The 17529-nt window shown below is 43.2% G+C and overlaps 1 protein-coding gene across 9 annotated transcripts in view; it reads left to right on the plus strand.

The window, feature by feature from the left end:
* Window positions 1–7413: 7413 nt before the first annotated feature.
* The window catches only part of trim9 (tripartite motif containing 9), a gene marked incomplete at its 5' end in the record, with an annotated part of 47169 nt that continues 37053 nt past the window's right edge, over window positions 7414–17529 (plus strand). For all 9 annotated transcript variants that reach the window (XM_080414594.1, XM_080414596.1, XM_080414595.1 and 6 more), the window contains 2 exons: window positions 7414–7904; window positions 8326–8677. In XM_080414594.1, coding sequence (XP_080270720.1) covers window positions 7414–7904; window positions 8326–8677 — 843 coding nt within the window. The remainder of the gene's footprint in view (window positions 7905–8325; window positions 8678–17529) is intronic.

Genomic DNA, 17529 nt, shown 5'->3' on the forward strand with positions numbered 1-17529 from the left:
GAAATCTAAATTCAATGAATGGGACGGGAGAAAACAAACATACGCCCACTGCTTTGAAAACCAATCCTGATACCATCCCATATGAAGGAACATCTTGAAGTCTTCGCTTTAGTTCTGTGATGCTGTTATTGTCTCCGCCAGGCCGAAAGGCATGGCGAGAGAGTATGTTTTACCCCCTGTCCGTCCGTCCGTCTGTCTGTCCGTCCGTCCGTCTGTCCGTCCGTCCGTCCGTCTGTCTGTCTGTCCGTCCGTCTGTGGACAGCTAATCTTCCACACCGTTGGCTTGATCGCAGTGAAACTGTGCACACACACTCCCTGGATGCCAATTCACAACCTCTCTCCCAATTTTTTCACATGGCCCTGTTATAGCGCCACCAGGAGGCCGCTTTTTGCAAACACATTTTTTCACAAACATCACGAAAATCGGTACACAGTATCTCTATAGTCATTAAACGAAACGAGTCTTTCAGATTTTTCATATTACATCCTGATTGGCTAAAAATGGCTTCCAAAGTTTGCAGGACTGCTCCGTTTTGAACTAAATGCCTCACACAGCATGCAATTTCCGTGAAACTTTGCACACACATTCTCACTATGCCGAGGAAGAAATGCCACTTGAGATTTTTCTAATCAGCCTCATGGTGGTGCTATAACAGCCCGATTCGTGTTTTTACCCATAACTGCACCAATCTGTGTAAGAATGTGTATGTGCACTCCCTAGAGGTCAAGGAAAAACCTTTGCCCTGCATTTTTCTCATCTGCCTTTTATAGCGCCACCAGGAGGCCGACTTATGTAAAACATATTTCTTTACATTACTCCTTCTGATTGTATCCAAATTTCACGCATATCGGTACACATGATCTCTATAGTCATGTGATCAAGACAGATCTGTTTAATTTTTCATATTCGATCCCGATTGGCTAAGATTCACATCTAAAGTTTGCAGGAGTGGCCCGTTTTGAACAAAATGCCGCAAATCATGAACGCAGCGTCCGATTGCGGTCAAACTTTGCACGCACATTCACACTATGTTGAGGAACAAATGTTACCCTTTTAACATTGGCCTGTTATAGCGCCACCAGCAGGTCTAATTTAGCAAAACACATTTTTTTAACAAAATGCCTCAAATCATGAATGCAGTGTCCGATTGCCGTGCAAGGCCAAAGAAGAAATGCCAAAAAAAAATTCACATTGGCCTATTATAGCGCCACCAGGAGGCCACAATAGCCTACCTGACCTGGCGGAGACCTGTGCTTCGAGGAGCACTTTTTCTAGTTTTCTTTATTTCTAAATTGTTTCCAACAATTTTAACCCATTTGTTGAATTTAAATGTCACCAGACTATTACAAAAGTTTTCATAAGTATATCCCAGTAGCATGGCGAATATTGTTAATGTATAGAATGATATGCTTAATTTAAAGACATAGTACAATGGTGGTGTTGCATGCCATAAATAGCAGATATTGTGAGCTCGTAGATCTACTATTTTTGGCGCACAATACTGTCATGACGTATAAATCGGGCCTATACTGTATAGTCTTTACACTTGTGAGGGCACATATCACTGGCCAGGGCACATATCACTGATCATAAGTCATGTTAAATGTTGTCAAAGTCAGAAAGACAAATATTTGTATGATAGATGCTGCTTATGCACTATCATTAAATAGAAATTAAGCAATATGTACATAATATGTAAAGTAATGTAATAGTAGTATGAAATAATAGGCGCTTAGCAGTTAACAATACAGGAGCTGTCCAAGGTACCACTGTAACACCTAAAGGAAACACAGCCACAACGAACACTACCTTCAGCTGTTTTTACCAGTCACAATAGACTTTTCAGTCCATATTGACATTAAATACTACAGTATGGTGTACAGTGTTACCAATTGTACTAATTAATGTTTTGTTACATATTGTAGCGGAGCCTCGCAGAGCCTGAATGGAATCAAAAGGTCTATTGCTGCTGTGAAAAGGGACCATTGACCAATGACCTTTGTTAAGGTATTACTACATCAGAGCCTGAAGTGAAGGTACCATCTTATTTTCTGCCTCATTCAAAGACAATCATCCTCTGGCCATTTCCCTTTTATACATTTAATTCAACACACCTGTTCCGACTCCTCACTTGAGCGGTCACCAGTATTTGTGGTGTTTGGTAATGGACAATAGTAGGCTACACAGGCTCTCAATCCTGTATGAAACCAATTTTGGAGAAGATTGACAGTTAAGAAATTAAATATGTATAATAAATACAAGACTTATTTCCCCCATATTTCCCTTAAGGCCTAAATGTCAAATACTGTACCGTGATAATGCATTTCTCAGGTCATTCCTAAGGGCACAGATGGTGCAGAATTTATAAACATAAATTAATCTGGGTTAATTGAGAGATTGCGGTGCCCTGAGAAGGAAGAGATGTCAAGAAGTCAGTGGCATTGAGTTTGGGGCTTGCGTCAGCCAAGGTGCCCGTTCTGCCATCCTAAATCCTATAGCAGATGGTGATTATTTGAGAGTGATTGCATAACGAAGGTTTTACCTAAGGCTACCACACAACAAGTGAGCCCCATGCAGGCTGTCATCATAACAGTTATAGATTTCATAGTTCCTGAAAGTCATCTCAAGCATCAAATGTTTATCAGCACAAACTTACAGCTGCAGCCTGCAACCATACTGTATCATGAATACTGCCAAAATGCACGTAGAGGCAAAATGTTGAATAGATATCTGTAATCAACAAAATGTATGTCTTGAATTGTTGCTTTGCTTTCTCGGGGACCACGCAAGTTGGAAGTGATGTAACAATGAAAGTTGAGAATTAATGCCCCACCCGTTATGCAATACCATTGTATTGTCAGAGACCCGTTGTACCCTCAAAAGCCCGGCCAATCCTTGAAGCCGACGTGTTGGGTTGGCCAATCAGGCAAATCAGGGAAGCTAATGCCTACACCCCCCCGAGATACAGAGATTCTGTGCGTCCTCTCCAGACCCACAGACAGACAGTTTGTGTTTTTTAGGTTCTTGACAACTGACAGAGTCCCACTCTGCACTGCACACACCGAGTCATCAGCGACACACTCCAGTTTGAAGTAAATTGGTCGGACGGTGCCCGAGTTTTACCCCGGACAATCACACAGACACAGACAGGTATTGAGGTATTGTGGTCAGTATGCACGGTGTTCTGTCAATATGTCTCTGTATCCAAGTTACGCCACTGACTGAGATATGTTACGTCACAACAAAAACCTTGTGTATTTACTTTATAATTCTGTGGCTGAATTCAAAACAAACATTTCAAAGCTTAATTAGAAAGTCGCCTTGGAAAACTCATCTGAGCCTTTAGTGTGTAATTTCAAACTTGATATACAGTAGCTGTCCATTCTACCCACCCAGTTACAATAACTTTATTCTTTCTGGAGCCACCCAATGGCAGGTTTTCTCAAGCATGAGCTCTGCAATAAGGCTAGGTTAAACATATAGCATTGTATGGCTGGACTGTGTATGCAATCCAAAAAAGGCCACACACTGACAAAAACTATAGGATATGAAATTATGGGCAATTCAGAGAGTGGTAGTGCCTTGTGCAGAAAAATGGTAGCCTGGTTCCAAACCATAGACCCCGCCCACTCTCTGGGTGGACTGCCTCTTGGTCTGGTGTTGAAATGTGAGCCTAGGATATCTTAGCCTCGTTCCCAGCCTCACTCATCTGCGAAGAGAAGAGCCTGGTCACGACCTAAACCAGCGAGTGTCTCGGAAGTCTTGAGTGGACAGGATTTCCGTCGTACGTGTTTCCCCCGGAAACGATATTTTTTGACCAATCACAACACTTGTTTCATTCACGGAGAATGTTAACAGATTTGTAAAGCATCAACGTCATTTCCTTGGGCTGTACTTCCGCCAAATTCAACCACTTCCGCCTAGACAACTAACAGTCCAGGTCTTGCCCAGCGTGAGGATATCTTCGATACCCTCCAGTACCGTCCAATGAGAGTCGGAGGTGGGGGTGGGTCTAACGACAAACCAATCAGCAAATATCTGCAAAAACAAGCTGTGCGATGACGTCAGATGTAGGCGGATCCGTGAATCTCTTGTGATTGGTTTAGGGAAATTCGAATCCCCTCCCCCTTGCAATCACTGACACTGCAGCCAATTTCAGACTGAAGCTCTACGCAGCTTCAGGCTGATAATCAGGCTAGAAAATGGTCTATCACACATTTTATGACTCAATTCTTCTTGACATTTACAGCAAGAGTCGTGTTGATCCTTGACCAGCTTTCTCCAGATGAAATGCCACTATTACTTTAGATTAGACTCCTAGGGCAAATACATATATCTTAGGCCCATACTTGCTTTAAAAACCGTTTTGAAAATGCTAATTCATCATTTTTGTCAGGGGATGAATACAGTCTTCTAATGGTCTAATGATCTGATGAATGTGCATGTTTTCTCTTTTTGAGGTGTGAGGTGTTATATGTCTGTGGACAGATTTTTATCACATCACAACATTTCAAGGTGCACTCATGACAATTTACAGGAAGGTTGAAGGCTGAATCCGAATTGTGTTCGGTCTGAGCAAGGGCACTGGAAACTAGTGTTGTTGACAGGTATTAGCTAGCTGATACTAAAGTCATAAGCTCTGGCTAATAGCTTTCATGACCATTAGCATTGCTACAACATGCTAACAAGCTTCCATTAGCCAACTAGCCATAGTGCCAGGTTGGTCCAGCCAGAAACATTAGGGTCAGCTTGACTCTACCACCGCAGCAACAACGTATAATGGTTCTTATCAGCCCTGTTCTGAGGGTTCCACAATGCTGCAATAATCTGTGTACCTCTTTACACAGAGTTATTGATGCTTAGGGATTGGACTGGTAAGTGTGAGATAGTGTTAAGAATGGTTATAGACATAGTGGCAGGCACAAAGAAGCTATAGTCTACTCTTGATACAGGCACTCAATCCCCTAAATGAAGCAAGCTCCAAACAGGCAAACAGAACAATTCAGAAATACTCTGAGTTGCTCACTTGGGCTCAGGCTACGGGCTAATGTTGCAGTTATGATGAATTGTGGCAATGGTGGTTTCAGTACTGGAGGATATTATATGCAAATTTAAAAAAAAGTGTAGAGCTGATCTAATGTTGCCTTATACAACAAGTCAATTAGTAACAAATTAATAATTAAAGACCCATGTACATGGTTTGTTAAATATGTGTGTATACTCCGTTGTCAGCACCTCCTCAATATGGTGCGCTCCTGTGTTTTGCCTGTTAATACTGTATAGCATTTGAGAATTATGGGTTTGTGATCGCTGAAAAAAATATGCAAAGATTTGCATATTTCAGCTTCAAACAGCTGTCAAGTGTGTCTGTCCTGTCAAGCACTTAAACAAGTGTTGGCCACTAGTTAATAACAGAAGATAGAGGAGTGCCTTCATATATGGTAGAAATTACATTGACAACATGACACTGAGGCTGTAAAAAGATGTTGTGGGAGGTCATTTGTTTCAATCAACACCAATTCTTGTAAAAAATGAGGTAAACATTTGGCATTTAGTTGTATCAAAGCATTTCTAGTACAACGATGAATCCAGTACATGCATGGCCCCAGTGGGCGTCAAGGCCCTGACCTTGGCAGAGTTAGTACTATGTTCTACCCACGGAAATATATTGGGCCACAATTGACAATTAAAAGTCAGAATTTGTGAATAAGTAGGCCCTACGTCCTCCCGGTGGAGGCTCCTCACTGGTAGGTGAGTCAGTAGGATATAACAGCAGTGACAACACAGAAATGTCTGTGGGGAGGAATCAATTGGCATAACGACTAAATTGGGGAGAAAAGGGGACAAAAAGCTACAAAAATAATAATCATTTATAATTTACTGTATTATTCCAACCAACCACATATAAATTATAGTTGCTGCTTGCTTGTTAGTTGTTACTTTTCTTACAGTCAACATTGGTGTGTGTTTATTAGCTTTGTGCAATATTAGGTTCTCATGGAAAGAAACAATGCTCATTGCATCCAAATTGAACCCAATTATAGGCTATTGTACTTTTATTTGACAGGATTGAAAGACTTTTCCTTTTTTCAGTTAAGAATTGCTATACAAAATATGCAAATGAAATCAGACCGAGTGCACATGAAGTGCCCTCTTGTGCTCAGAGAGACAAATGAGATTACTTGGTGGTTTAATTCTTCTCTCAAGAGGCTCCCTGCTGACGACTCCCCTGAGAATGCAAGTTGCCATGGAGTCTTTGGAAATGACTGTGGTATTTGAGCACATAGATAGACTGTGGGCGCGCCTCCCCCCCTCACACACACACACACACACACACACACACACACACACACACACACACACACACACACACACACACACACACACACACACACACACACACGCACACAATAAGTGCATGGGAGTGTCAAAACTTGATCTTATCTTGTGAGGTGCAATTGCTATTTATAAGGTATGGAATCCCCCATATTATAACTGTCTCTATGGGTATCCCCTATACTAAATCTTTATGCTGATGGTCCAATCAAGAAAATCTGTGTAAAGTGATCTTGAATGGGTAGTTGCACATGACAGTGACAACCTGCAATATAAAAAGTTGTATCTAAATTCTATTCAGCTCATTTAGCTACGGACCTACGCTGACTGACAGCTGCAGTACCCAATGGTTGTTAGGAGCTCCCGTCATGTGCATTTACTGTGCGCTTATTGGTTAGGATTCCCTCCCTCAGCATTGATGCCAGTGTTGCCATGTCCGCTTCTTATAAGCGACTTTGGGCTTGTTTTTCTGTAAAGTTAAAGTAAATATTGGTAGTTGCGAGTGTGTTTTTTTTGTGGCTTGTTTTTATGACATGAAAATGTTTGAGAACCACCGGTTTAAAATTTAAACCGGTGGTTCTCAAACATTTTCATGTCATGGACCTCCCATTTATATATTTGTCTGTGCCAGTGGACTGAAAATATTTTGTGCCAGGGACACAGATTTGTGTTGTTAAAATGTTCAATGGTAAAGTTTTTTCCCCAAGACTCTTTTGAAAATAGCAGATCTACAAGCTCACAACGCATCACTGTGATCTTGTAGATCGGCTATTTTCAAATAGCCGATGTATTTATAATATATAGGTTTAAAGTGCTCATGTGGCTAGTCATGAGTCTGGTCCATAGACTGTATAAGGTCTAGTCGCCTCTTTTGGGCTTGTTGTCATAGACCTGGTTTCTTATTTCTCTCGCAAAGTCTGGCAACACTGATTGAAGTCTTTCCCCTCCTCAAGGTTGCACTTGCATTCGCGACTGGACTGTCTGGACGCAACTGGAACAGCACAGCCTAATCTCATTAAAAGAGTTCCGTGCGTGACTATTTTTCACTTTTGAGATACCGTACACACTCAGCCATCATGGACGAAATGGAGGAAGAGTTGAAATGCCCAGTCTGTGGGTCTTTTTACCGGGAGCCCATCATTCTACCGTGCTCCCACAACATTTGCCTGGCTTGCGCCCGGAACATCCTCGTGCAAACCCCCGATGCCGAGTCCCCACAGAGCAGCAGAGCCTCTGGCTCCGGGGTCTCCGATTATGATTACCTCGACTTGGATAAAATGAGTTTGTACAGCGAGGCGGACAGTGGATACGGTTCGTACGGAGGCTTCGTCAGTGCCCCGACCACCCCTTGCCAAAAATCACCCAACGGGGTACGGGTTTTTCCTCCATCCGTCCCTCAGCCACCGCCGCAACAGCATCACTTGCTCCAACACCACCCCGGCTCCCTGCCTCCCGTACCCCGTAACTCCTGCATCACTTGCCCGCAATGTCACCGCAGCCTCATCCTGGACGAGCGGGGGCTCCGCGGGTTCGCCAAGAACCGTGTGCTGGAAGGGGTGGTCGACAGGTAGAGCTGTCAACGATGACAAATTTAAGTTGACAATTAATTGCGATTAGCGATTTAATTGTGTGTTTGGCATTGAACATTGGAACATAATGAATAAAAAAAGCCTTTTAGGCTTCGTAAAAATTGCACAGGGCAGATATGACAAATAACAGATATACAAAGAAATTATTGACATATTCAATAATTTTATACATGTACAAATAGCAAAAAAATAAATAATCTACAAGCTTACAAAGTGTCACGAAGTGACTCATTGTAAGCTTGTAGATCTGCTATTTCTGCTTTTTTAATATTTGAAAATGTGTGAACATGTTCCGACATGGAAACTATTATGACGATTATGCTAAAAAACAATTGCGATCACCTCAAATAATTGCGCTTAAACGATTATGTAATAACTGTGACAGGCCTATATCGACAGGTACCAGCAGAGCAAAGCGGCCGCTCTCAAGTGTCAGCTCTGCGAGAAGAGTCCGAAGGAGGCCACCGTGATGTGCGAGCAATGCGACGTCTTCTACTGCGACGCCTGTCGCCTGAGGTGCCATCCTCCCCGCGGTCCTCTGGCCAAACACAGGCTGGTGCCCCCGGCCCAGGGGAGGATCAGTCGCCGCGCCAGCCCCCGGAAGATCTCCACCTGCACGGAGCACGAACTGGAGAATCTAAGCATGTACTGTGTACAGTGTCATATGCCCGTGTGTTATCAGTGTTTGGAAGAAGGCAAACACGGCACGCACGAAGTGAAAGCTCTCGGCGCGATGTGGAAACTCCACAAGGTACGTGCGTAAAATAGCTGTTTTTGCGCAACATCATGCGTATGTTGTCGATACAGGCATTCATATGATGTGATTGATTCAGTTTGACAAGCAACAAGTAGCCCCCACAAATCATGAGTACAATTCCATTAGCTCTGGTCCATAGCGTTAAAGGAGAATTCCTTCTAACGCTATGGATCAGCTACAATTCCATCAACTATACGCCATGCATCAATGGCTATCTTTGGCTGTGGAATTGTGTAGGCTGCTCCCTCCTGTCACTTTGGTTTTGAAAAGCCTAAACATTATTTAAAGCCAAATAATTGAGCCCGAGAAAACTTCCCAATCCCAACTATAACACATCGCCGATCGCCAGCTCACATTTCACTTCCCTCGAAGGTAGACAAAAGATAGATGGTGACAGACAGACACCACGTCTCAAGAGGCTCCAGTATCTGGTGCGCAAAGACAGGCTGGCGGGGGTAACTTGAAATTCTGTTCACGGGCAGACAGCAAGCAGCAGCTTCCTTTTATCACATGATGAAATTGCGCTGACCTCAAATTCATATCCTGTCATCCTTTATTTATTTGATCTCCACACATCCATAAACTTAGTGCACAATCTAATTAAAGTTATAATATTGAGAGAAAAAATTTTTTTCCCTCCTTGAAATGATCAGCTGCAGCTTTTGGCAACGCAATGGCAGCATAATTTAAACATTTAAAAAAATGTGATCATCATTATTGAAAAAAGTATCCACTATGCATCCCTCCCCTTGCTGCCATGACAGCTAACAGGCATCATCAACCATTTGGTTGTCAGTGTGTTTTGGTATGACCCAGCAATAGAACACAGTTCTAAAGGCGTGCTTTCGCCTCTGTTGCTATTTTGGACCCTGGGTTGTTATGGGCAGGGAGCCGCTGCATATCAGGAGCAGGATTCTACCCAGTGGCATTCATTGCCACCTCCACAAGAGCAGCCCTCACTTCAGCTCTCTGCAGCATCCAATGGAAGGAGGAGGATCTGTAAAAGACAGGCCTAGATAGAAAGCATCATCAACTGCGATTACTCATCTCACTCACCCACATACAGATATGCCTGCTATAATGGAATACTGGGTTTTTGGATGAGTTGACTACTGTATGACCAAATAATAATCTCTTGCCCCTCTCTCTCTCTCTCTCTCTCTCTCTCTCTCTCTCTCTCTCTCTCTCTCTCTCTCTCTCTCTCTCTCTCTCTCTCTCTCTCTCTCTCTCACACACACACACACAGGTGCGCTATCACATCTCTTTTAGGAGTAGATGACTTGTTTTGGTCATTTGCTGTCACATATGCGGCCTGGTACCTGTCCAAATAACCATAAAATGGTCTTCCATCCAGTCCACCTCTTCTTTTATAACCATAAGCACAGATAGTGGGGAGGCAATGCAATGGCTTTTAGACCTTGAGAGATTGCAAAACTGATGGAAAAATCTGAGGGGGTGAATATGTCACTCGCATCAAATTAACCCTGCTTGGAAAGTTGATGGCTTTTTCCTCCTCATCTTTACTGAGGCTGAAATGGAAAATGTGAGAGAGCGACTGTATATAGACCTAGATACTGTAAGCTGTTTAGAATTAAGACCTCAACTGGTGGTAGTACCCAGAATTGCAGCGATGAACCAGTAACTTCCACAGTGAATTACGGGTTCATTTGAGTCCATTTTTAAACTGATTTCTGCTGTGCTGTGATGTAGTTGAGCTCCAAGATCTGACCCAGCAGACACATTGTACTAGGCCTCCATTGTAAAAGTTCACTGATTGGCATCAACAATTCATTATTAGGGTATGGATTCATTAGAAATAAAATAACCAATAATGAAAGCTGTTCTTTTATTGACATTTGTGTAGTCAAAATCAAACAATTTAACCGCAATACCCTAAATAAAGATGGCTGCAATACACCGGATGGGACACTATTGCAGCCATCTTTCAACCAGTAGGTAAATAACATTTTATTCATTAAAAAGAAGTCCCGGATTGTAGCTTTACATTTTTACCAGATGCTTTTCTCTGCTGGGGCATTGTATGGAAGACAGAGCTGCATCATGTAGACATCTCATATCGGGGCCGTTGGAGCTCCGTGCTTTTGGTTTCCATGGCACCTGTTATATTTCCAATGTTCTTCTCGGAGGCCTTGCTCTGACCTGTCATCCGAAGCTGTTGCCTGCAGAGCCGTAACAGATGGCTGTGCCGAGGGGCAGAGCTCAGAGCCTGGCCGTCTCTGGTCATGGGCAGGTTTCAAAGCTTTCCTTAGGCATTCCTCTGGCATTCCTCACTCAACTCTCTGGAGGATATATGGAAGGCGTCTCCATATCTTGCAAGCTCGTATGCTCGTACGGGTCACATTTGAACACACACACATTCCCACATGCAATGCATATACTAGCCATGGTTCACATGACGCTTGTATACAAGCGTTATACCAGAGTATAAAAAAAAAAAAAAGAAAATGGCCGGCGATGGGATTAAAATGCTTTTTATTGAACAATACGGGAGATACGGGTACTCATCGCGGTCCGCGTCGCCTTGTAACATCCGTGGCTCGGTGGTAAGCACTTTATATTTGAAATCTGAACGTTTATGTTTATGTGAGAGATGGCAATGTGAAAAAATCGAACACAACTTTAGACCAGGGGGACTCGGCACCATGACTGTCATGGTATGACAGTCATGTTTCAGGGCTATGCATATACACACATTCACATGTACGCTTACACACTTAAGTGCCACGCGCGCACGCATGCACACACATGCACACACACACACACACACACACACACACACGTACAGATACATTACACACTACTACATTTGTACACATTATTGCACCCTATAGTTACTGTATATCCCAATGATTCATGTTCTGGGTGCTTTTGGCAAAGTTAGTGTTGTCAGAGTGGATTCAGTGACATTGTTGGACAGTTCTGCTACTTTCCATAGTGACAATGAATGCACAGTCTTTGTCAGCTGTGTTCTTTCTTTTCCAGTCAGAGAGTGACAGCTAATTGTCCACTGTCCATTGTCTAAATGGACCCTGCATTTCTGATGCCACAGATATGTTCCCGTCTGTCTTGTAAAAAAAAAAAACCAGAGTATTAAATACTCTCTCTCTCTCTCTCTCTCTCTCTCTCTCTCTCTCTCTCTCTCTCTCTCTCTCTCTCTCTCTCTCTCTCTCTCTCTCTCTCTCTCTCTCTCGATCATTCTGTCTCCCTGAGTGTGATTGCAAGATTGACTGTATCTGTCTGTTTCGCACACACACACACACACACACACACACACACACACACACACACACACACACACACACACACACACACACACACACACACACAGTTCCCTCACTGTACTGTATACGGTACGTGCGCTTACAGTATGTGACCAAAAAAAACACTAGCATCCTTTTTCTTTGCATGTCATAGGCGAACATTCAGCAAAAATAGCTGAACTACAAGCCTTCAACGTATCGAGTTACTTGCGACGCGTTGTTAGCTTGTAGATCGGCTGTTTTGGCAGAAGAAATTTGGTGCAGAGGGAAGAAAATTAGGAAGCCAAGGAAAGACCCCTGGGGAACCCTGGTCAATGAAGTATATAGGTTTGAAGTGGTTGACTGATCTTGTCATAGCTGTTTGATCAGGGTCCGTTTCATTTCATTGTTTATTATTATTGGCAAACTAGGTCGTTCTGGTTGGTGTGCACTGTGCAGGCAAACTGTATGCGTTCTCTGTCTGTGTGGAACATTCCCTCTTATGAGGAGATGAACCACCTGAACCACCTGCCGCCATAGCAACTAAATCCCCCTTGATGTTGTTGGGAGCAGAGGTCTTAGATGTCGGACCCCATGAGGAATCAATCCCAGATGCTTTCTAGCTGAATTTCTCCTTCTCTGGCTGTGTGTGTGTGTGTGTGTGTGTGTGTGTGTGTGTGTGTGTGTGTGTGTGTGCGTGTGCGTGTGCGTGTGTGTGTGTGCGTGTGTGTGTGCGTGTGCGTGCAGTGTGCATTTCTGTCTGTACAACCGTTCGTGACTTCATCAGTTTTATGTCACTTTTATGTGTGCCCATGTGAGATGAAATACCTGTCTGTTTCAGATCATTATTTCTGCTCTTTATGCCCCTTTCGTGTCGACTGCACACACGTCTTCTATTCCACTGCAGCACCAACCAACAATGCTTTATTTTCCTCCATGACTTGGTGGACATGTCTGAACCACGATGGCAATCGATTTCACGTCTCCAAACTTAGGTTCACAAGTAGAAGTTTAAGATCTGTATGGCGGATCTGCATCCTTGTCTGTGTTCTCCTCTGCCTCTCCAGATTTGTGTCAGAGAGATTTTATGCCGTGACTTAAAATCAGTGTTAATCTCTACTGAACTAGCTTGAAATGAAGAAAGGGAAGGCTGTTAAAACCCGGAGTAGTGAGTGGCTTGTCTTACAGTGGATGTCACAAGAGGTCGACACGTACAGAACTCTAAATGTTATCCGGGTCGTGTTTGTTGCCTCGGTATGTTTTCTGTCAATTAAAGGTGATTAATCTGACAGATGCTTAAGAACACAGTGTGTGGGCACGCCAAAAAAAGAAAATAATATTAATTGCAGTCTCCAGAAGAAAATTTGAAATTGACACGCTTGCCACCGGAAGTGAGATAAATCATTCCGCATTCCTGTATAGAAGTGTTCATACTGTCCAATATGCCCCCCTCCCCTTGCTTCTATGATAGCTAAGAGAGATCATCAGAGACCTGCTAATGTTGTTGGTGCGTTTTGGTATGACCCAGCAATAGAACACAGTTCTAAAGGCGTGCTTTTGCCTCTGTTGCTATTTTGGGTCTGAGTTGTTATGGGCAGGGAGGCACTGCATATCAGGAGCAGGATGAGCACAGTTCTACCCAGTGGCGTTTATCTCCACCTCCACAAGAGCAGCCCTCACCTCAGCTCTCTGCAGCATCCAATGGAAGAAGGAGGATCTGGAAAAGAGAGGCATAGATATAGAAACCACTATTACTCATCTCACTCACCCACACACAGATATACCTGCTATGCTGGAATACTGTGTTTTTGGATGAGTTGAGTTGGTGTACTGGTTTTTACTTAGTCTGAAGTGTACTATTTATGCGCAAAAAAAACTGTATACCAACTGTGCAGTATGTTTCGCTCTTGCATCTTTACCCTCTCATTCTCTCCCTCCCTCCCTCCCTCCCTCTCACTCACTCACTCACTCACTCACTCACGCACACGCACACACACACACACACACGCACACACACACACACACACACACACACACACACACACACACACACACACACACACACACACACACACACACACACACACACATACACATACACATACACATACACATACACATACACATACACATACACATACACACACACACACACACACACAGATGCACCCATCACATCTCTGTCAGGAGCAGATGACCTGCATTGGTCATTTGCTGTCACATGGTACAGTACCTGTCCAAAATAATCATTAAATTGACTTCCATCCAAGCCACCTCTTGTACAGCCATAAGCACAGATATTGGTGAGGCAAAGCAATGGCTTTTACACCTTGAGAGATTGTACATTTATGGGGAAAAAACAGAGGGGGTGAATATGTAATTTGCATTAAATTGTCCCTGCTTGGAAAGTTGACGTGACTTCTATGTGTACCAAGTGAGACGAAATACATGACGTTTCAGATCATTATTTCTGCTCTTTATGCCCCTACCATGCCGTTTGCACACACGTCTTCTATTCCTCATTCCTCTGTCAGGCACTGCAGCAATAAACACTCATGCTTTATTTTCCCTCATGACTTGATAGCCATGTCTGCAACAGTTAATCGAACTAATGTATTACATTTTCTATAAAAAAATATTGACAAATGATTTGAATGAAGCAGATGTACAAGCTCACAACGCAACGTGATGCGACGCATTGTAAGCTTGTAGATATGCTATTTTTGCTATGTTTTGTACAACAAAGTATTAGATAGGGTTTAAGTGGTTAATCAGACTTAGATTAGATTAGACTTAATAAGTATACATTTTTATAAAATGCTTCTCGATTATTAAATTAATCCAAAAAGTTATCGATAGAATAATCATTATGAAAATAATCAATAGTTGCAGCAGCCCTACTACAGACTTAGTTTCACAAATAGAAGTTTAACCACTTAAACCCTGTCCGTCTTCTGTGGAAAATAGCAGATCTACAAGCTCAGGCTCAGTTATCGGTGTGTCAGAGATGTTCTATGTCGTGACTTAAAATCGGTGTGAATCTCTACTGAACTAGTTTTGAATGAAGAAAGTGAAGTCTGTTAAAACCCCAGAGCAGTGAGTGGCTTGTCTTATTTACAGAGGACGTCACAGGAGGTCGACACGGACAGACGCGTGGTTGTTGTCTCGGTTTGTTTACTGTCAATTTAAGGTGATTAATGTGACAGATGCTGAAGAACAGTGCGTGGGCATGGAAAAATCTTTTTCAAGCAGACTCCAGCAGAAAATTTGAAAATTACACGCTTGCCACGAGAAGTAAGATAAATCATTCTGAGATAGCGCAATAGGTCTTAACCCTGGCAACCACTAAAATGTCCCCTTTGAACTCTGAACACCAGCAGGAAAATGTTATCGAACTTGGTAATTTGGGGAGGAATTTGCAGGGAGCGGGGAGATTTTCCCCTCTCGTTCTCTCATCTGCCACTCTTTCATGTCACCCATGTGTATTATCCCAGTACCCTTCCCCAACACGCACGCACTCACTCACACACACACACACACACACACACACACACACACACACACACGCATCCACTCACAAACACACACAAACACATACACACACACGCATGCACGCACGCACGCACGCACGCACGCACGCACGCACGCACGCACGCACGCACGCACGCACGCACGCACGCACGCACGCACGCACGCACGCACGCACACACACACACACACACACACACACACACACACAAAGAAGAAACCTCACCACAGCAGTCGAGCCCGATTTATACTTCATTGTATGTCAGCCAGCAATATCAGATCTAAAAGCTCACAACGCGTTGCAGTCGTGAGCTTACAAGCCTACAAAAACTCTTCAATCCAAAAACTGAATCCAGGTTAATGACGGCAGACAGGAAAACGTTCCAGGGTTGAATGCTAAGTCACTTGTCTTGGTGCTGTCAGCAGCAGCCGTGCAGCAGCAGGGAGTTTAGCTTGATCCGTTGTGGGCCCTTCAGCACTGTCAGAGCCCAGTGGGTATGGAGGCCGAGGGTTTGGAAAGTCAGTGCACACTGCCAAATCGGGAGTGTTCATTTAACTCTGAGAGTGTTGTGAACAGGTCAGTTTTTACACTCTTAGAGTTAAATAAAGGTAATTTATTTCAGTATAAAGGCAGGCTCCCTCTGTCCTTCTACCATTCCCTACTGGAAGTAATGGGATTGACTGTCAGTCTAGATCATTTGAATCCATTGCCTCTCCTGCTGTGTGAAGAGGCCTCCAATCCATAACTAGACATCACACAGACAAAGACCAGGAGACCAGACCAGACTATTCAGACTTATCCATTGTTGAGGAATTCTGTATCAACAATCAGTATTTGTTGAGTCAAACAGAGTCGGAGACAGTTCACATTGTAAGTTTATTAGATTGGCTCATGAGAGCAGTACATTAAACACTGACGTCCAAATGTAACTTGTTTGGTGGTCAAGTAGTTCTCTAACGAAAGCGAGGACAAAGCATATGGGAGGAACTGTCATGGGACAAAAAATACCAGGCCTGCCATGGCATCTTGACTCTATGATGGTCAGAACATATACTTATAAGTCCAAGGATGAACAACATAAATAACAAAGTGAGGTGAATACAAGGTGTAATCTACCATAATTGCCCCACACCTTAATTGGGAGAAACCACAGAGATGTTCATCAGAGCATCCTACAGTACCTACTTGAGGTTCCTGTGTTGTCTGTGAAGATTTAATAAAGACCTAGATACAGTATCTTCATTTACATTTAAATGTTGTGTAATATAACAAACCCTTGTGTTGGCTATGAGAGCTGTTTAACCTAGAAGTGTGCCGTAACTTGTTACAGTAACTTGTTACTAAAAAGGACAAAATGTATTTTCCTTGATGCAAAAGTGGAGCAGCTGTTCAGCAGTAAAAGTGGTACTCTGTCCTACAGAACAAAAATCCTGAGTGCAAATGTGTGATTTTGGTGTGTACTGCGGCTGAATGTTTGTATGCTGTGATGAAAAGACATGGATGCTTGATTGTTTAAAGATAGTGCCATCTGATTCACTGATGAGAGATGAGTTGGAGGACAATGAAAGGTCTGAGGCTTGAAAAGAATGAGATTTCACAGTGGGGGGTGGTTTGTCAAAGCCATTTAGTTTGATAGCACCCCATTAATAGCTGTGATATTTATTTATTTACTCCCCCCTCCCCTTCGCTGCCATGTAAGAGCGAAGTGTGTGTGTGTGTGTGTGTGTGTGTGTGTGTGTGTGTGTGTGTGTGTGTGTGTGTGTGTGCGTGTGCGTGTGCGTGTGCGCGTGTGCGTGTGTGCGTGCGGGAGAGAGAATAGGAGAAAGAGGAAGAGAGTATACTTCCTCGTACAATTACATTGTGCACCAAAAATAGGCAATCTTCAAGCTTGTAGATCTGCTATTCAGCAACGCCGTCATACGACAATGTATAGATCAGGCTTTAGAATGACCCAGAATGCCCTGAAAGTGGGGAAACAGAGAACAGAAGTCAAATGAGAGGTGGATCAGAAGTAGAGATCGTATATGCCTCAGTGTGTCTGGTGTAAATGAGGCGAG

Source organism: Gymnoscopelus braueri (genome assembly GCF_963280865.1).
Source record: "Gymnoscopelus braueri genome assembly, chromosome: 19".
NCBI lineage: Eukaryota > Metazoa > Chordata > Actinopteri > Myctophiformes > Myctophidae > Gymnoscopelus > Gymnoscopelus braueri.